The following is a 21,749-nucleotide window of genomic DNA, read 5'->3' as shown; positions in this document are numbered from 1 at the left end:
GTAATCACACAGAGGTGGGAGAATCTGACTAGTGAACTTAAGGTTTAGTCAACCGTGTCTTTTTTTTTTTTGACTTCTTTTTATTGAGGTGTAGTTGATTTACAATGTTGTGTTTACAATATTGTGTTCAGGTATACAGCAGAGTGATTCAGTTATATCTGTATCTATATCTATATATAGATAGATAGATTGTATATAGGTAGATTTATACACACACAACATATGTATTTTTTTCAGATTCTTTTCTTTTATAGGTTATTACAAGATATTGACTATAGCTCCCTGTGCTATACAGTAAATCCTTGTTGTTTATCTATTAAAAAAAAAAAGAAGAACGCCTTAAAAGTGATTGCAGGAAGTCACAAAGTTGAAGAGGAATGTGCGTTTTCAGATTAGATGGTTAGATCTTTGGATTCCTTTTCCTTTGTACCAATCTGGCTCATGTGTCCATCTTTAGAAAAATTAATGGCTAACTCACTACTACTAGAATCCCCCTCACCACTCCGTTTTGGGATATTCGGTTTGAGTGTTTGATGTCCTTGATATATTATGCTGTAGTGCAGTATATACATTACCCACAGGCATACTTTGGTGAGATGGAGAAGGGGTAAAGTTGTAAAGAAATGTAGACCTTAAACACCTGTTTAATGACCAATAAACTAGTGTTGCTTTATGCGTGAGTTCATACGTATTCTTGCTCAGGAGTGCATCTGTGTGAGCACGCATGGGATTTCCAGCATATTTATGAGGGTCTGGTGGGAAGCATGCATGCGACATCATTACCTTGCCCTGTGTGACTAAAGGGGCTCCTTAGAGAATGTGACACTCTGAGTGCTGGCCTGGCCAGTGGAGCCCTTGCAGGGGGCTGGAGGGCAGGTGTGTAAATGGGCACAGATACTACAGTATATAAAGCGTGCCATACAAGGGAGGCGATCACAGAGTTGATATGATGTTATTTTGATTGATTTTGGTGTTGTGTTTATACCTTCACATGCTGGAAATCGATGGATCCTCTGCACCTTCCCCAGTTCCTGCGGCAGCACTGCTTGAATGAAATGCTTATATCATATTTACGGCTTTGTGAAAGGGATGAGTGAGCCAAGAGATTAATAGGGGCCGCGAGGCCCTTGCTCAACTGCTGCCCAGGCATGTGGGGAGAAGAGGCAGTGGCCAGGGTTCAAGGTGCCTCGGAGGTGATGGTCGCCGCACTAGGGGAGACAGTGTCTGTAGGGCAGGAGGGAAGGGCAGTCCTCTGGGGTGAGGCACTGACTGTTTGCGGGGATGAAGGGTGATGGACCTCAAAGCTAGAGCATTTGTGGGGCTGGAGATCTTCCTCTGGGCTGCCTTCCTTTCTCTCCTGCCCTGGTTTAGTGTCTCCTATGTGCCACCCCATTGCCCTGGGCACATCTGTAATGCGATCCTCATCACCTGTGTCACGTCCCCTGGTCTATTGTGTGCCCCTGTTGTAGACCTGGGAGTCTCTTCTTGGCCAGGCCTCATCTTCTTTTTCCTCCCTATTGCGTGGCTCAGAGTCTGGCACAGAAGGTAGTATTTGGGAAGGATGTGGGTGGGAAGGCCTGATTCAGAAGGTGTGGCATGAACCAGGAATTCAAATGTTAGGATTCTGGAACTAGCTTAGTGCTAGGATCCCTGGGAACTTGCCCCTGGAAGGTTAAATGCCCGTGACATGCGTTCCCAACTCAACCCAGAGCCTGAGGTTTCTCCAGTTTTATCACCATCCTTAGAATGCCCTTTCGTTCCTTATGCCCGCCCCTGCCATTCAGACCCAAGCTGAGAGGGAGACAGATGGGAGATTTGGTGGTGTGAGTTGAATTGTGTCCTGCAAAAAGATATATTGAAGTCTTAACTGGTACCTGCAAATGCAATCTTCTTCGGAAATAGTCTATGCAGATGTGATTACGATGTGTGTTAAGAGTAGGTGATACTGGAGTAGGGTGGCCTTCTAAAAAGAGGAGAAGAAACGTGGAGACAGACACACACACACAGAGAGGAAGGCCACATGAGGACAGAGGAGTGATCCATCGACAAGCCAAAGAATGCCCAAGGACTGCCAACCACCAACAGGAGGGAGGAAGGGGCAAGGATGGATTCCACCTGGAGTCTCAAGAGAGAGCATGGTCATGTTCAGGGACTTCTGGTCTCCAGAACTCTCAAAGAATACATTTCTGGTGTTTGAAGCCACCCAGATTTTGGTATTTTGTTACAGCAGCCCTAGGAAACTAAATGCACTCGGGGCGGCAATGCTTACTGATGCCTGAGATAGCACGCAGACAACACATATTTTCTAACTGCCTGCTGTATTAAAAGCATTTTACTAGGACCTCAAAGAAGTTCAAAGACATACAGGAGAGAGTTCTTGACGTTTAGGAGTTTATGATCTAGAGACTTCAGGACGAGCCGAGGAGCTTGAGTTCGGATGAGCTAGGAAATGGGTCAGTGTTGACCCCAGGATAGTCTAACAACAGGACAGTTCAAATGTAGGGGTCAAACAGAGATATGACTTCCTCATAGTTTTCTAAGGACACAGTGTTTCTAATGAAAATCATAATACAGATGATCCCTGACTTAACAATGGTTTGACTTACGATTTTTCGATTTTACCTTCGACTTATGATTTTTAGATTTTACCGGGGTGCAAAAGCAATGTGCATTCAGTAGAAACCGTACTTTGAATTTTGATCTTTTCCCAGGCTAGCCACATTCAGTATGATACTCCCTCGTGATGCTGGGCAGCAGCAGTGAGCTGCAGCTCCCAGGCAGCTACGCGATCAGGAGGGCAAACAACCGATACACTTGGAACCATTCTGAACCCATGCAGCCATTCTGTTTTTCACTTTCAGTACAATAGTCAATAAATTACATGAGATATTCAGCACTTCATTATAAAATAGATTTTGTGTTAGAGAATTTCACACAACTGTAGGCTAATGTAAGTGTTCTGAGCCTGTTTAACGTAGGCTAGGCTAACCTATGATGTTCGGTGTATTAAATGCATTTTCAACTTATGATATTTTCAACTTATGATAGGTTTATTGGGGTGTAAGCTCATCATAATTCAAGAAAGAGCCATACCGGTCAATGGCATAACTAAGTTCCAAAGTAAAATTTCAAAGGACGGCTCAGTGACTTGTCTGTGGAGATATCCTTGCCAAGGATGCAGGGTGAAAGGCTCCTGTCATAGGACCCTGAGTCCCGGTTGTACAGTCTTTTTGGAATTCCTGTCTTGCAGATAGCTGGGCCTGGGAGATGTGCCAACCAGGGCGGGCAGGTGCCAACCCCTGGTCCAGTAAGCAGTAGGTGAGAGGCCACAGAAGGGCCGGTGAGCACCAGCAACTCCCCATCATCTCTGCCTCTCTCCTTGCATCTCTCCCTGCATCTCTGCAAGGGCAGGGAATATGGTCCCACAGTGAGAGGGTGTGAGGTTCAGGGCGTCAGCAGGTCAGGAGCTGTTGACCTCTGTGGGCACCAACAGAGAACCCTGGGTCCCCGTTTGGAGACCACAGAGAAACCTGGGCATGTCTTGACAGCCCTATGTCTCTTCCAGTGACAACCACAAGAATCTGTGTTCTTTGGGATAGTTTTGCTGGACACTCACAGTGCTGATTTTGACCTTGTACTGCCTTTTGCGAGGCAGGGTCTCCTTTTGTCTGGGTTTATTATGCTTCTCTTTCACGTGCGTTGGCCCTGTGGTTTCTAAGTCAGTCTTATGAGTTTCTAATGTTAGAAGAAGAGATTCACAGCTAAACTCATGAAATCTCCAATCTTCCACAAAGATCCACCTGGTGGGGAGTCCTCGCAGCTCCCAGAGACGCCACTTTGGATCTTACTCCCTAGATGGAGAATTGCGATTCCTGGCCACCCCTGACACTTCTAGAGGAATTAAGTTTGATGTGAGCTCCAAAGAACATTGGATGGGGAGTCAGAAGAGCTGGGTTGAAGTCACAGCTTTCCCCTGAATGTGCGGTAGGTCATTTCAACAGCTCTGAGCCTCAGTTTCCTCATCTGTAAAATGGGCAATGTAGTCTCTATCTTGAGTATCCCATTGGGTTGCTGTGGTAATTGAGTCCGTGGATAAGAAGGTGCCTTGGAGCAGTAAAATGTCACACAGATCCGAGGGTTTCCACTGCTATTAGATTATGGGGTTTAATGCACCAAATCATGAGATCCCCATTCTAAAAAGCTCTAGGGTCTGTAACTCTCATTTTCCTCACTAACTTGGGACTCCTAGGAGGCCTCAGACCTTTCCACTGAGCATTTCCTAGCAAAGGGAGAAATGTCTTTTTGTCTGATGTAAGGCGATGGGCTCTGTACCAAGCACGGGGACAGCTGCGTGTGAACACTCAGGGCTTGGGAATGAGTTTACAATCTCAGACTGGTCTGGAAGAAGCTGTTGGACTTTCACGGTTTCTCTCCAATCTAAATTCAGGCCTAATTTCAGCATCTTTGATTTAGGGGCATTGTAGTTCAAGTGTTTTCATTCTAGACCTCACTGATTTGAGGCTGTATAATTATGTACCATAAGGTAGGTAGGGGGGTAATTAAGATTATGGTCTCTGGAGTCTGACAGCCAGCTACGACCACGACGCTGTCACCTACTACCTGTGTGACTTTGGGCAGACTACTCAACTGCTCCGACTCTAATTATAGGACCCACTTCCCTGAGCCACTGTGAGCCTTGAATGAGACAGAACAGTGCCCGCTGGTCAGAAAGTGCTCAGCAGACATCAGCTATTTTTACGGTGTTTTGTTTGAGCCTATGAGGCCATCACTCTGCAGAAGGAAGCAGGGTTTTCTATAGGTGGCACTATGCCATGGCATCACTCCACAGGTACTTAGAAATACCAGGCAAGGGGTTTCCTCCTGACATACCTTGGATAACCTATTGCCCAGAAAGCAGTGTGGCGGGACCAGGCAACCGTGGGAAGCTTTTCTAGTGGGGAAGCCCCCCGTGACCCAGTGCCTGTAAGGCCCCAAGTTTCTCCTGAAAAGAGTTTTGTCTCTACCTCTTCTAACTAGTCATGCCTCACTTTAATTTAAAGAACCTCACATTGAAACCATCCACAGGTCAATGGATGGGGTTTTAGATATTGTTTCCCACTTGTGAACCAGGTCAAGTCAGAGGCGTCTGGGCTCAGCCCGCAGGAATTTGGACTCTCATCCTCTTGGTCTTAGTGTTGAAATTAGATTATGCAGTATAGTTAAGGGAATGAAAAAAGTGACATGAGCGAGTGGGTGAAGGACATGGAGACATCGGTGATCCAACACGGCAACACCTAGTACAGCATGCTCAGCTTGCTTCCATGTACACACAGTCCCCAAGACGAGGGGGAAGATCTATGGATAATTCTTGAGAGGAAGTAAATGCCTCTATTTTGGGGTAACACTGACTAGTACAGTGGCTAATGCTGAATTTAGAAAAGTTGAGATTTGAGCTAAAATCCTTGGACAAAAACACCAGCATACTGTACTCCAGTTGGCTTATACACGCATTCGGAAGGTGACTACTCGCTTCCTGTTCGTGCCTGGGATGTTCTGAAACATTATGAGTGTTATAAAGTGTATAAAGAGTGTTTGGAGAAAGCTGATGACAATTGCCTTCCCTCCAGGCTGCATACTTCTACCTTCTCAGGCCCCTTGCTGCCTGCCACTCTGTCTATGAACTCCTGGTTGCCTCTGCCGGCTACAGCCTGGTGCATGGGTTGTGGGTCTAAAGTTCCCTGGAAATGTCATGAGCTGCCTCACTCAATGAAGCCAGTTCTCTTACAAATGAGTCTCGAGGGAATACAGATTGGGCATGGAAAGGAGCTGTGGCTGACCCATCATAACTTGTCCCAATATCAGAAAAACAATGCTGGAGGGTCAGGGAGCATGATGCAGTGAAATGAGCCCAGACTTTGAAGTCAGATAGACGTGAGTCTGTCTACCATTTATTAACTGTGTGACCTTGGGCAAATGATGAAACCTTGAGCTTCAATTTCCTCCATGTGTTACTGGGATAACAAGATCTAACACCAGGGTTGTTGTGATGATTAACCGAGATAAGGGAAATCAAGTATTCAGCGAGCCAGTCCTGCCTTCCCTTTCCTTAAATGTGTGTTCTCTGGCTGGTTGTTCAGTAGCATCATTTTCAATCTCCAAGCAATACCTCCAAGCTATGAATGCTTCGAGGCATGAACAAAGCCTTTGGTTCCTGTAAGAGGCTGGGAGGGAATTGGAGCCAGAGAATAAAGCTTACCTTTTGGGAAAAGATTCAGGGAGAGGAGCGCAGAAGTGAGGAGAGCATGCCTTGTTGGGCAGCCTGCAGGACCTGGCGAGCCCCAGAGATCACAGTGGCAAAGACTGTCAGGAAGCTGGAAGAGGCAGAGAGGGGAGGGACCACAGGAGCTGGTCCAGGAACAGTTGGTGACTTGCCCCCAGGTATGCTCTTGGGCACAGCCTATGTTCATTTGGCCTCTGTCCCACCTCTGCCAATAAAAATTAAGAAGCCGATTTTCTTTTGTTTGCCTCTGAGGACTAAGCCCTTTTTATGTGACTGTAAATGGAATCCCTCTCTGAGCATGGCTGGATTTTTAATTGTGTTTGTTGTGCTTTCACTTATTTTGTCTTATGAGTTGAGTTCCGGCTCTCAGATTTGTTGATGCAAAGCTCTCACCCACCAGGGACACGTCAATGTTTGATTTTTATCAGTAGGAAAAGGTTGAAGTTTTTAAAAAATCATTTTCTTAATCCAAAGGTTGGCTTGTTTGCTTCATTCTGACACATTAAAAAACCATGAGACCCATCCAGGTTTGTTGTTTTCTTATACTTCCCAAGTCAGAGTGAGGTAGGGCGGAGTTTTTTTCAACAAAGGAGGCCATGATCTGGCTCTTAGTGGAACTGTATTAGATTAGATTAGAACTTAATTTGGGGACAGAGTTGGGAATAGGCGTTTAAGATGAATCACATCATTAGGGACAATAAGCCCACCCTTTTCATAAGACACTTTTGTAGAGATTTGTTGAGGATGGCGTGAAGCATGCTCATTGTCTCAAGGAAAGGATTAAAGTAAAATTGTTAAACATGAGACGACTTCATTCCTGTATTAGTCAGCATGAACTGGGTTATGCTGATAGCAAACAGCACCCCTGCCAATCTCAGTGATTTAAAACAACAAAGCTGTATGTCTCACTTATGTGTACCAGGTGTTGGCTGGAGACCCCAGCTCTGTGTCAGCCTCACTCAGGACTGCCTGGCCCTCTGCCTCATGCTTCCACAATTGCCAAGGCAGGAAAAAGAAAATCACACACTGGATTTTTTTAAAAATTGAGATGTAATTGACATATGACATTACATTATTATATTAGTTTCAGGTGTACAACATAGTGATTCAATATTTGTGTGTATTGTGAAATGATAACCTCCATCACCACACATAGTTACACATTTTTTTTCTTGTAATGAGAACTTTTAAGATGTACTCTCTTAGCAGCTTTCAAATACACGGTACAGTTTTATTAACTATAGTCTCCATGATGTACATTATATCCCCAGGACTTGTTTTTGTTTACTTGTTTGTTTTTTATGATTTCACACATAAGTGAGATCTTATAGTGTTTGTCTTTCTCTGATTTATTTCACTTAGCATAACGCCCTCAAGGTCCATTAATGTTGTTGCAAATGGCAGGATTTCCTCCTTTTAGTGGCCGAATAATATTCCATTTGATATACGTATCAAATTGGTTGATATATACCAAGTCCATTTGGTATATATATACCACAGCTTTATCCATTCATTTGTCGATGGACACTTAGGCTGTTTCCATGTCTGGTCTATTGTAAATAATGGTACTGTGAACGTAAGGGTGCAGATATCTCTTTGACATAGTATGTTCATTTCCTATGGATATGCAGTAGTCCCCCCCTTATCCATGGGGGATACATTCCAAGATCCCCAGTGGATGCCTGAAACTGAAGATAGTACCAAACCTTATGTATACTATGTTTTTTCCTATACATCCGTTCCTATGATAAAGTTTAACTTATAAATTTGGTACGTTGATAATAAAATAGAACAATTATAATATACTGTAATAAAAGTCATATGAGTGTGGTTTCTCTCTCTCTCAAAGTCTCTTATTATACAAATGTAATGCCTTTTCCATGTTAACTGAGTATTTACCATGCACTGTGGTAGTAACTTTTGCAGTTTGAGGTGCAACAGCAAAACTAGCATGAATTTCTTTTTCCTTCTTCACTATTTTACCGATAGAAGATTGGTTCTTACTGTAGATCTTAGCAACCTCAGTGTATGATTTTTTTCTTTCTTTACTAAGTTGAGAACTTTCACCTTTTCAATTAAAGGAAGCACTTTACAGCTTCTCTTTGGCATATCTGAATTGCCAGCATCTCTACTCTTGCATTAGGGCCCATTATTAAGTAAAATAAAGGTTACTTGGACTCAAGCACTGTGATACCATGACAGTCGATCTTTTTTAACCCAGTGGCTACTAAGTGACTAATGCGTGGGATGTGCTGGGCAAGAGGTGATTTATGTCCAGGGTGGGATGGAGAAGGAACAGTGTGAGATTTCATCACACTACTCAGATCAGTGCACAACCTAAAAGTTATGAATTATTCATTTCTGAAAATTTCCATTTACTATTCGGACCACGGTTGACCACCAGTGACTGAAACCACAGAAAGCAAAACCGTGGATAATGGGGGGACTCCTGTATTCTCTGAAATGGAATTGCTGGAATATACGGTAGTTCTATTTTTTTAATTTTTTGAGGAACCTCCATATTTTTTTCCTGCAGTGGCTGCACCATTTACAATCCCACCAACACTGCACAAGGGTTCCCTTTTCTCCATGTCCTCACTAGCATGTGTTATTTCTTGCCTTTTTGATGCTAACCATTCTAACAGGTGTGAGGTGATATGTTATCAACACACTAGCTCTTCAAGCTTCCATGGGGAAGTGATACAGATCACTTCTGCTCATTTTCATTAGCCAAAGAAAGTGATAGGGTACTGCCTCACCTCAAGGAGTGCAGAAAACTGCCTTCCTACCAGGTGCCTGGAAATACTTGGTGAACAGCAGTCATGATGACCATAATTTCTAAGAGGGTTTTCTGAATGGCTAGGCGAGATTGCCGCCTCTCCGTGCCCCACTTTGGAAAGAAGTACAAGGATAAATGAAGGAATATAGAAATGGTTGGATCCTGGCTCCAGGATTTTACAATCTAGCCATAAATATTGGCCTTGACTGCCCAAAGTTATCTTATATGGGTTGGTTCAGCCTTGAAAATATTTGGTGATCTATTCCTAGGTGACTTGATTCAGATGTGATGTTTTGGCTTCCTTAATGGGCTCATGTGTTCACACCGAGTTCTGGCTATTTATAAAAAATACTAGGTGTCAGCCATCCTATTGAGAAATTGGGTAGTTTGGTGGGAAGAGGAAGAACTTCGGAGATGAACATAGGTTCAGATACAGGCTCCATCACTTCCTGGCTGAGTGATTTTTGAAAAACCAAACTTATTTGAGTTTTCCAGTTGATTGCATGGGGATACAAATATTTTTTGGAGGATCAAATGAGAATAAAATGCCCAGCAATATTTCTGGCATATAGTAGGTGTTTAATAAAAGTTGGTTTATTTTTCCTCCCTTTCCCTTTCGTTGTAACCACATCCTTGGGACTCCAAGTCATTCCTTTGGAAATTGGAGACTTCCACTTCCACACATTGACTGGGCAAATGCCAGAGTGTAGAGTCAATGATTGGGTGTTCTTGGGGCCAAATGTCTGAGAATTGTTAATGCTTTGTAAGTTAGGGTGTTTGTGGAACAGAAGGGGATTTAGGTGACAAGGGTAAGAAACACTGGAGAGATGATTCTAAGGAGGTTCTTCCTCGGATCTGAAAGAGGCAGTGAGTGTTTCTGTGGTCATGCATTACCAGGGAGGCTACTGCTCTTTCCTCTTTCATTGTGTGCGATGCACCCCTTCCCTCCTCCCCTCCCCTTTTGTACTGTGGACCCTGAGTCTCCAGAGGCTTCTGAGGATACCATGTCCCTGCAGGCCTTGTGGTGGCTTGCAGCCCCCAGCTTCCCTGCAATGGGGGCCCTGCCCACCTGGGTCAGAGCTCACTCTACTGCAGTGAAATTCCACCTGTGTTCCCATCAGAGACCTTTGCTTTCTGGGGGAAACTGAGCCCTACACTGGAATCAACCACTTATGAAATTCCGAGCCATCCCTGGCTCTGTTCCCTTATTTTCTGCTATAGAACGAGCAGGGAAGGAAAGAGAGAGACTCTGGAAAGACAGTTTGGACCATCCTGCTGGGCAGGACACCTGTCGGGGCCATCAAGCTGTCTCTCATTATCCAATGGTTCTATTACGGTGTGATTGGAGGAACAAAACCCACCATAGGTCTGAAGGGAAAAAAAGGCACCTATTTGGGAAGAGAATCATGTGATGGGAGTGTCTGAGCAGACCTGTCTTCCTTCAGGTCTCTCTCAAAAGCTTGAACTAACCAGAAGGGCTATAAACCTGTTTCCTTCTTTTTGTTTATTAGTGCTGCATACCAAAATAAATGTGCAATTAGGAATGGATTAGTGACAGCAGAGAGGCCCATCACAGATACTAGACAGTCTGTGTGTGTGTGTTGAGAGCTAAGAAGACAGCAAGCTTGACTCCTCCTGACCTGCCTTAGGGCTCAGAAAATAGAAGAGAGCTCCCCACACAGCTGAGATGTCCCCTGAATTACTTGTCCCTTCTTTGTATCTTAATAAATTCTTTTCTGTGGATATTCAGGTAAGAAGAAATGCTTCCTTTCCCAGAGGGACCACAGGTCTGTGGGTTTCCCCCTGAGGCAAAGGACAGGAGAATCAGCCAGACTTGGGAAGGGAAATCGATTCTTGGAGTGGATGCTGGTGGCACATAAAGGTATAAAGGTAAAAAAGTTACCTTTCCAGAGCTTGATATATAGGAAGCACTCAGTGATAAAAATGATGATGATGGTGATGGTGATTTCTCTAGCTCTTCAACCCACTATAATATGATATTTTCCTCTACTGTTCTGTGGAATATCTTAGCATAGTGTTAAAATAAACCCCCTTTTTTTTTTTTTTTTTTTTTTTTTTAAAATATATTTATTTTATTTCTTTTTGGCTGTGTTGGGTCTTCGTTGCTGCGCACAGGCTCCCTCTAGTTGTGGCGAGCGGGGGCCACTCTTCATTGCAGTGCACGGGCCTCTCACCGTGGTGGCCTCTCCCGTTGCGGAGCACGGGCTGTAGGTGAACAGGCTTCAGTAGTTGTGGCACGCGGGCTCAGCAGTTGTGGCTTGCGGGCTCCAGAGCACAGGCTCAGCAGCTGCGGCACACGGGCCCTGTTGCTCCGTGGCACGTGGGATCCTCCCGGACCGGGGCTCGAACCCGTGTCGCCTGCATTAGGCAGGCAGACTCCTAACCACTGCGCCACCAGGGAAGTCCAAAGCCGCCTTCTTATTGTCAAATGCAGTGGCCTGATTTCATTCTTCATCTTACTTGCCCTCTGTATATGATGCTCTTCAGCTTCCGGAAGTTCTCCTACTTTGACTTCTAAGAGAACAGCCTTCTCTGGCCATTTCTTCTCATTCTCCTTTTTCAACTCCCCTTTCTCCGCCTGCATTTTAAGTAGTGGGTCCTCCAGGGCTCCTTAGTCTGCTTTATTCTTTTATTTCTGTCAGGTCTTTGTGGGCCTCCCCATCCATCCTCTCCGTGGCTTGGGAGACCATAGAAGGACACTTCTACCCATGGCTCTTCCCCCAGCCCTTTTCAGATTCCAGAATAAATAATGTCGAGAAAGCTGACACTGTTTTAAAGCACAGGCTTTTGGACCACTTTGTTGATCACTCGCTTTGTCCATTGACTTGATGAAAGCAGATTCGAATGTCCAATGTTCTGTCTTCTCCAAACTCCTCCTGATTTGGTGTCCTTCCTCCATGTTGCTGTAACAACCCATGTCCTGTAATGCTGAGAGCAGAAGGGGCCAGTGTGTGTGGGGGGACCTTCTGTTGTTTTGTCTTTTGAGAACTGGATCCCTGACTCCCCTTTCCTTTTTTGCCCCTTTGTTTTGCTGAACCTTCCACTTCACGTCACTTCCTAAGAAAGGGTGAGGTAAATTTTTACATGTCTGAAAATATGTCCCTTTTGCCCTTACTGTGGGTGGATACATTTTTAGGTATAGAATTCTAGGTTGAAAATTTGTCTATCAGAGTTTTGAAGGAATTTGGTCAGTTACAGTAACAGTATTAGGTTTTTATGGAGAATTAGGCTGTCTTTCTGCTTCCTGTTCCTTTTAAAATATGACCTGTCCCATCCTCCTGGAAGCTCTTAGCATCTTCTCTTTATCCTCATGGTTCTGGCATTTCATAACTTTGTGTCGTGTGTGTGTGTGTGTGTGTGTGTGTGTGTGTGTGTATACGCACCCGTGTGCACGCATGTGCATGCATGCATGCTCTCATGTATGTGTTAATTGTTCTGGGAACTGCATAGATAATATTTTGGGCAAATTTTTCCCTATTCTTTTATTTTGGCCTTTCATCTTTCTCTTTCTGTCCCTCTCCCTCTCTGTCTCTCTCTGCTTTTAATCAGATGTTGGATCTCTAGATCGAGTCTTTAATTTTCATATCTTTTCTCTCCTATTTACCACCTTTTTCCTTTTTGTTTGACTTTCTGGGACATTTTCTTGACTTATCTTCCATTCTTCTATGACTTTCAAATTTTGATGATCACAATTCTCAAGGATTCTTTCTTACCTTCTAATTGGTCATTTTTAAGTATCATCTTGTTTTCTGGATGCAGTATCTTTCTGAAGATATTTTTTAAAAAGTCTTCTGCTAGGGCTTCCCTGGTGGCTCAGTGGTTGGGAGTCCGCCTGCCGATGCAGGGGACACGGGTTCGTGCCCCAGTCCGGGAAGATCCCACGTGCTGCGGAGCGTGTCGGGAGCCTATGCTCTGCAATGGGAGACGCCACAACAGTGAGAGGCCCGCGTACTGCAAAAAAAAAAAAAAAAAAAAATCTTCTGCTCCCTGAATTGCCTCTGTGTCCTGCAGGTCCTGATTGTGTGTCTTGTGCCCCTCTCTCATGCTGAAGCTTTGCTGAAGTGTCTGGTGATCCTGGACTGTTTCTTCGTATTTAGGAATTGAACACTAGAAAGCTAATAATATCCTGCTTTGTGTGCACAGTGGGGCTTGTCAACTGTCCCGCTTCACTAAGACATGATTGCCATGTAAGCTCGACTTCCTTGGGAGACCCTCACATGTCACTCTCCAGAAGTCCATTCTAAGGCATTTAGTTTCTCCAGGGAAGCATTCTGTAATCTCCTCTGGGGTGGCGGTATTTGAGGCAAGACCAAGGGTGAGGTGGCTGGGTAAGCAGTGTTGTTCCTGGTTTCTGTTGTTTTATTTATTATTTTTAAAATATTTATTTGGCTGCGTCAGGTCTTAGTTACGGCACGCGGGATCTTCATTGCGGCCTGCGGGATCTTTCGTTGCATTGCACAGGCTCTTCCTTGTGGCACGTGGGCTTCTCTAGTTGCGGCAAGCGGGCACCAGAACACATGGGCTCAGTAGTTGTGGCATGTGGGCTCTAGAGCACGCGGGCTTAGTTGCCCCACGGCATGTGGGATCTTAGTTCCCTGACTAGGGATCAAACCCACGTCCCCTGTGTTGGAAGGAGGATTCTTAACTACTGGACCACCAGGGAAGTCCCGTTTCTGTTGTTTTAGGAGCAAGAAGAAGGAGCTCTGCCTCGTGCTTCACCCCAGCCCTCCCCTGAACGTTTCAGGTTCAGTTTCTCTGGGATGAAACCACTAGACTCTGACGGATTGGGGGGAGGTGATGGCCGGGGTGACTTGTTCCAGCCCCGAGCCTCACTGCAGCCTTCCTTGGTCCCCTGACCCTTCAAGTACTGGGTCTCCCCAGCAGAACTGACTTCCTGTCATGATTCCCTGCCGCAGACCTGGTGGTCCTTTCTTCCCTATCTTCCTCCTCTCTGTAAGCGAGCTTCTCCTCCTTTGGTTTCTCATCTTCCAAAACGTTGTTGAAACATCTCATTTCCTCTTGTCTCCCCTCTTCCTCTTTGTGCACCAATATTTCTTTAATTCCTTTGTATGTTAATAACAGTTGGGGTGAGTAGGCTAAAGACCAGTGTTCAGCATTCCATGTTTAACTGGAAATCACTGTGAAGTGTTTCAAAAAAGTTCACAAGGTATTTTCAAGAACTGGCCTCTTTTCACAAGGCACGTGATGCCTGCGAGTATTTGGGCAACCCCTTACTGCTACTTTTTTCACATGGTCTCCAAGCACGGTCACACATTTGTCGTGGATTGAAATAAGCCTGTCTGTGCTGACGGGGTGGAATTCAGGGTCCTCAGTTTGCACTTACCCATCCTCCATTTAGTTCTGCCTCATTGGCGCTTCACCTTGCTATTTGATGGGAAATAGTCTCCCCATAAACTTCAGTAAGATGTAAGTGGGTTTCTGTAGTGGAAATATTGTTCAAAAGCTGCGAAACCAAATCACAGCAGGTGCTTTGTCTTGGGACCGTGTGTCTTGCAAAGCAGCCATTTAAAATGCCACTTGTAGAAAGCCACAAACAGTCACAGCTAATTCACTTTACAGGAGTTTTATTTGTACTTACGGGAGAATCACACCACCAGGCAGAATCATTTCTCTACCAAGACAGCAGCATTAATCATCTTTCTCAACTCGTGTTCACAAATCACCCTATTTACTGGTTTTCTTCTTTGGGTTAGAATATGGTGGCGTTAGTGTTGGTGAAGATGCAAATGGTGTTCTCTGAAGCCATTGGGGCAAATAGGGAACTTTCAAGAGTGGGTCAGCTGGCCCAGCTGTCTGTAGGCTAATAGTATTGCAGCCTGAGTGCTGTCGCTTGCGAAAGCTGGCCGGAGTTAGATCCAAGCCCACATTGGGCTTGTCTGTCTGTGGACCGGGGAGGGTTGATAGCAGAATCCAGGGAAAGTTACTTCATACTCCTGTGGGCATCTGATGGCCACTCTGGAAAGGTTCTCAGCCTCCAAGGCCCTAAAGAGAGGCTCCAGATCTTAGCTGGACTTGGGACTCACAAGGGAGCTTTTAAATCCTGATGCCCAAGTTGCATCCCCAGACCAACTGAATCAGAATCTTTGAGGGTGGGACCCAGCACCAGTAGTTTTGAAAGCTCTTGAAGAGACAAGGGACAGGCTGCATACTACCGCTAGACCATTTTAAAAATCCTGTTGTTGTTATATAAGCAAAGAAACTTATTTGAACTTTTATTGATTTTGAACTAATTTGGATTTGGGTAAAGTGGGGATACTTCATGTCATAATCATTTAGATTCACTCTTATTTTGCAGCTGTTTCCATGGTGTGATGAGGTAGATTTTCCTCCCTCTCATGAAAGAGAATTAAGCGGTTATTCTCAATTCAGAATCCAGAGCATTCGAGGAATACTCTTCCAATGGATTTTGCTCCTATGGAAAATGTGGTGGGAAAAAGAGTGAAAAGGTCTGTGGGCAGGGCTGGGCACTGGCTGGATGTGACTTCACCGGGGTCCTGTGTCTCTCCTGGTGTGTGCAGGTCCTGTGGCTGTCATCAGTGGCGAGGAGGACTCAGCCAGCCCGCTGCATCACATCAACCATGGGATCACCACGCCCTCATCTCTGGATGCCGGGCCGGACACAGTGGTCATCGGCATGACTCGCATCCCGGTCATTGAGAACCCCCAGTACTTCCGTCAGGGACACAACTGCCACAAGCCAGACACATGTGAGTACCACAGTAGAATGTTGTCCCTTCTGGGGAGGGAGGGTGGCATGGCGATAGACCACGTAGCTGGGGTTCTGGAACCTTCTGGGGTGACCTACCACCTGCTAACCTCCCACTCTCTAAGAGACCCTCCCTCTTTGTTTCAAAACTTGAAGAATAGCCTGGGTGAGGGGACACCACTGGGACAGAGTCCCCTGGGCAGAGCGGGATCGGGGCGGGGCGGGGAGCAGCCTGGAGGCAGGAGGCCCAGCCCCACCTGGAGAGGTGCTCCCAGTAAGGCAGGGGGCACAGACACGGCTGGTTGTACCTGTGCACCTGGCCTGTGTATTCAGGAAATGTAACCTGACTCTGTCCAGACAATAGCCCCTGAGGTCGTCAGACCCGCTGCCCCAGCCTCCACTAGAGGGGAAGGGAGTGAAGGGCGGTGAGGACCTTTCGAATGGAAACCTCTCTCTAGCTGCCCCTCCAGTGCCCCGAAGTGCACGTTCTGAGAATCAGATCATGGCCCCTGTGCTAGGACCCTTCCCCTCCCTGCTACAGATGTCTCCTTCAGATCAGAGGGCTCAGGGCACCTGCTTCCTAATCTCTCTTTCCTCCTGGTGGTTCAGCCCCTCCCTTTGTATTTCTGCTGAGTCTGCTAGGGCCTCTCCCCATTCCTGGTGCCTCCGTGGCTTGGCCCTCCATCCAGCAGCTGTTTCCCTTGCTGTGTCCCCAGGCTCAATCTAGGCTCAGCGACTACAGTGCACACCCCTCCCCTCCCACGGCTTCTGCTCCCAAGAAACAGTCAGCTATGTCAGGAGAGGGAACAGAGACACCTGGAGAGTGCCTTAGAGCTAGAAGGGACAGAAGGGATGGGGTAGGTTAAGGCCTCATCTACAGACAGGAAACCCGAGGCTCTGGGAGGCTGTGAGTCCCCCTTCCCTGCCTGTGGGCTTCTGCCAATCTGTTCTCTTTGTCTGGTCAGCTGGTCCCAGGTCAGCCTAGGAAGAAATGCCTCTGGTCTTGCTCTCCCTGCTGGCGGAGCTCTCTATACTTGGGCTATGCTCTTTGTAGCTCACAGAACTCTTGCTGCCCCCACTCGTCTATCTTATAGCAGAGTGGGCATCCAGCCACCCTGTCCACCTTTGCTTCTGTGTTTCTGCCTCTGTTTTTAGTGAGATGATCGCCACAGTGGGAGGGACTGGGCTAAAATCAGGGTAAGGTCATCATTTGCCTCCCAACCTTGTTGTCCTCCAGAATCTGTCTCAGTGTTTATCAGACTCCCCCATCAGTACCAGTTAGAGGAAGGGTACTTGGGTTCTGGACCAGGGCTGGGCAAGGGAAGAAAGATACCTGCATTTCAGATAAACAGTGGGGAAGACAGCGCAAAGAATGGTTCTACTCTGGCTAAAGCGCTCACCTCAGATCAGGGTCATCCTGGACTGACCTCGGTGAGGCTGGGAGGAAAGCCCTTCTGGGATGGTAGCATGGGTCCAAGCTCGGTCCAGGGTTGGCGCTGCTGAGCTTTCTAGAGTGATATTGATATTTGAATAGAGGCTTGGCATTGCTATTGAATATACAACTGATTCTCGTTATTCCAAATATTCTGTAAAGTCACTTTGACCACTAAATTAGCGAACGTTGGACCGTTGTTCCTAGGGGGAATCCAGGGTTAGGTTCATGCAAGCCTCTGGTCACAGCACTTTTATCAGCTGATCAAGACGTAACCTGTATTATGTGTGCTTCTGCTTAAAGACACCTTAATACATACTGTTGGTTCCTTAACATTGAACTCATAGTGGCCAACAGCACTATGACTCATGCCTGAACAAAGCTTATCAAACACACCTCTTTTCTCCATAAGGCACGTCGCAGCCTTCTCACTCATAGGAGCACTAGACAGAGCTTCAGCACTATGCTTGGGGGCTGCTTTAAACTGAAATCTCACCCACGAAAAGCACATATATGCAAAAAAGGTGGCATTGGATAGACCACGAGAAGGACACTTGTTTACAGTATGAGAGCTGAAACGAGAAAGCAGAGCATGGCTTTTTAACCTCAGCCGGGAACGTGCATGTGGGGTGACTCAAATTTGTCACCACTTCTTGAATGTTTGTGAATGACTGTGAAAGCGCTGTGTGTGTGTGTGTTCTGGGTTGCACATAAATTGTAGCGAGTAGGTGAATTCATAAAGACAGAATCCGGGAAAAATGAGAATGGGCTTTGTTCCCTGTCACGGAAGCTCTGGGCCCTGGGGTAGGGTAGGGTCCCATGGGCTCCTGATACCAGGTGGTGGCATAGTTTCCAGATGGGGCGAATCTGGCATGTGGGGAGGAAGATCCCTCTGGGCCATCAGAATAAGTGGGCACCGTAGAGAGACCGGTGGGTTCTGAGTGTCCTTTGATGTCAGGACCCAGCACCCAGCCAAGGAGCTGTCGCCCTGGGAAACGGTGCAGAGGAGAAGCGTCTCCACAGCTCCTTGTGTTTGTGACTCAAAGCAGGCGGCCTTTCTACGTCCAGACAGCACTTCTGTGTACACAGGAAGGGGTCGATGGAGACAGAGAGGAAGCAGGTTTAGTGACAAGACTTGAGGGAGTAGGGAACAAACAAGACCTCATCAGAGCAAAATCCCTGGATGAATCCAGCTTATCCAAACCCTCTGATATTAGGGAAGATACCCTTTTCAGGGAAGCGGTACATTTTGTCCTCGCGGTAGACAATGGGTGGCTCCTAATTGTTTTCAGAAAACATGTGTGGCAAGGACAAACAATGTGCAGGAGCCTTGTAACCGGATTTGGCTAATCCGCCCTCTGCAAATCCATGGCTGACTCACACAGTCCTGGAAGGGAGCTCCTGGCCCTCTCCTCGCTGAGATTTACCGGCTGGGAAGCAGCAGGTCTCTGATTACAAAGGCTTCATCGGTCAAGGGAAGGGACTCCAAGACACATCCCCATGTGCGATGAAACACTATCGTAAATAATTAAAACCACATGTGCCTTGGCAGATAAATAAGCAGTGAACGTTTATGATGCTGCAGACGGGGCTGGGGTCACTCCTTTGCGGGGAGACGGCAAGAAGCAGGGGATTAAGGGAGGAGAAACGCTCATATCTTGGGGCCCCGGGGTGGGTGGTCTCCCATCTGAGTCCTTTCCTCATCCCATTTAACAGTGCAGACTGTGGGAAGAAATCGCAGGGACATAGCTACCTGACTTTAGGCCTCATTTCCGCAAGTCCTCCGTTGATGGATTTAGCACAGAAGTGCTTTTCTTTCTTTACACATGTGTTTATCATAAATGGTGGGACCTTTCTGGCTGGAGGGATTAAGATGCTGCTCCTCTCCTGCCCTCTCACTTTCTCTCTGTCTTCAGTCTGGTCCATAGCATTTTTCATAGTGTGTCAGGGCTGCAAGGATGTGTAGAGCTCACCTAGTACCATCCGTTATCAGATGCTTGCAGCCCCTCACCTATGTTCCCGAGTGCTCTGCATTTGGCATTGTCTTTATTCTAAATTTATTCCGTCTTTCCAGGGGTTCTGGAAGAGCTGAATAAAGATGCTGCTCTTCCGGGTTGGATATAGAATCTGCAGTCTGGTGAGGCAGCCCTCATTATTTATTTAAAGCCCCCTGATGCTCGAAAGCATCAGGAAACCGGTACAGCCCTCCATGTCACACAGCCAATTTGAAGCTAGGTCCTTCTGAATGAGACAGCAAGGGGCCGGTCTAGGTGGGTCACTGGGGAGAAGTGTCAAGCTATTTGTAGCAACGTTGGGCACTAGGTGACTTTTGTCCCCCTTGTGACTGCTCTGGGCTGCAGTTGTGGTGCCTGTGCTGGGCTGGACTGCAGGCGGCTGTGTTAGGAGTCATGCTTTGCCTCTTGCCCATTGCTCGGTTGGAAGGCTCTTCAGCTCTGTTCAAGGCCCTGAGGTTCTCTGTTCATCCCCTTTTCCCAAACCCATTCTCAGAGGACAACTTTGCCTCTTGGTTGAGAGAGCAGAGGCTAGCTGGGGGGTGCTAAGCCGTGTCACCCTTCCCTCCTGCCCTCTGTCCCAGGCCAGGCTGTCAGCCTTTATTCTCAGGTTGTTTCTGTCTCAGGGGTTACGGGGCCCCATCTTCCCGGCGTCAGCATTCCCAGCTCTCCACTCCTCCCTTTGACCTCTCCCCTCCTAGTGGGCCGGTAGTCAGAGACTCTCTCTGACCCTGGCCAGCCCTCCTTTGCTCTCACCTCCCCTTTCAGACATTGTCCCCTTCCACTCAGCATTATACCTCTTCACATTCCCTGTCTCATAGCTCTGTTTCCCCAGGAACCCCTGAGTTCTCTTGGTAAAACTTGAGCATATTCCTTTGGGTCCCTCCTCGTTAGCATCTGAGTCATTCACACAGTGCTGATTTTTCTCCCTTTCATCTATTCAATAAATATTCATTGAGGGTTTGTGTCAGGCCTTCTTTTCGGCTTTGGAAACAATGGCGAACAAGGCATGCATGGTCCCTACCCTCAGGGGCTTACTGCCACCAGGGCTGATCTCCCAAGATGCAGGATGGGACCCTCTGCCCCCTTGGGGCCACTCCCAGGGCCTCGTGTCTTCACCTTGCTCCTATCTGCTGCTGATTCACCAGCCTCTACCCCTAGTCACTTCTTTCCAGGTCTCCCTCCAAGCTCACACCTCCGACTGTTACCACAGTGTAATTCCCACTTGAAATGCCCATATCCCTCCCCACATCCCCTCGCTCGCTTTTCTTCCTTCCTGTACCTACTCATCACTGGGCATCTGGCTCACTTCCAACCACGTGTGAGTTCTTCCTAGACCCATCCTATTGCAAAGTGACCTTTCCCTCCTGGGAACCCACGGCTTAGAGGAAAAGCCATGCACAGTAGTCTTGCATGATTTTGAGTGAAATCTTAGGTCATCCTGTCCCTTCTCAAAGATGTGGGTCCTGTTACCCAAACCTGACTTTGAACTTATTCCAAGAAGTAGCTCTTATGTGTCACCAGTCTTTTTAAAAAAATTTTTCCTTTATTTATTTACTTATTTATTTTTATTTCTGGCTGCATCTGGCCTTAGTTACAGCATGTGGGATCTCTCATTGCGGCGCGTGGGCTTTTCTCTAGTTGTGGCACACGGGCTTCTCTCTAGTTGTGGCGTGCAGGTTTTTTCTTCTCTCGTTGAGGTGCGTGGGCTCAGTAGTTGTGGCGCTCGGGCTTAGTTGCCCCGCGACATGTGGGATCTTAGTTCCCCGGCCAGGGATCGAACCTGCTTCCCCTGCGTTGGAAGGCGGATTCTTTACCATTGGACCACCAGGGAAGTCCCCTGTGTTACCAGTCTCCATTGTCTGTGGAAACACAACATGGGACTAGGGTTGGAGAAGATAGCAACCAACCATGTGTCAGATGACGCTTGGTGAGTGTGTCTTCATTCCAGGCACAGGCTCTTGCGAGATGTCACAGACCAAGGGAAAGGTCGTTGATCTGCATCGACAGCCTCCTCTGCACCAAGCCCTGGGCTGGGCTTTCCATTTTTTACCTCATGCAATCTTTCGCCCACTCTCTGAGGGAGAGGCTGCTATACCCATTTTATAGATAAAGAAACTGAGGCTCAGTGAGCTTAAGGGACTTGTCCCCAGATCATACAGCTGTTAAGAGAGAGCCTGAGATGAAAACCCAGACCTACTGACTCCAGGATGCATCCTTTCCCTGTCAGATCACATTGCCTAGGATTCCAGTGGTCCACAAGCATTTACTCTCCACCTCCTGGACTCAGGGAAGCTGGCTTTTGAGGAATGCTGTATTGTGGAGGCTCAGTGTTCTCCCTGTTTCCAGGATAAGGACAGCCCTATGGGGAAGAGAACCTTGGCTGAAGGTCCCTGTAGTCATGGAGCTAGGTCAGCCTTGGTCTGGCTGTTGGGACTTATCCTCCTTTCTGAATTCTTCCCCAAAATCAAGTTCCCAAGGGACCATGGTTGCCTTCA

The 21,749-nt window shown here is 46.8% G+C and overlaps 1 protein-coding gene across 1 annotated transcript in view; it reads left to right on the top strand.

Annotated features, from left to right (window-relative positions):
* NTRK3 (neurotrophic receptor tyrosine kinase 3) overlaps positions 1–21,749 on the top strand; it is a 206,504-nt gene that overhangs the window by 135,698 nt on the left and 49,057 nt on the right. Inside the window, exon 11 of the mRNA XM_024732934.1 lies at positions 15,620–15,808. Coding sequence (XP_024588702.1) covers positions 15,620–15,808 — 189 coding nt within the window. The remainder of the gene's footprint in view (positions 1–15,619; positions 15,809–21,749) is intronic.

Source organism: Neophocaena asiaeorientalis, unplaced genomic scaffold, assembly GCF_003031525.2.
Source record: "Neophocaena asiaeorientalis asiaeorientalis breed wild unplaced genomic scaffold, Neophocaena_asiaeorientalis_V1.1 scaffold442, whole genome shotgun sequence".
Classification (NCBI taxonomy): Eukaryota; Metazoa; Chordata; class Mammalia; order Artiodactyla; family Phocoenidae; genus Neophocaena; species Neophocaena asiaeorientalis.
This window is presented reverse-complemented; position numbering and strand designations above follow the sequence as displayed.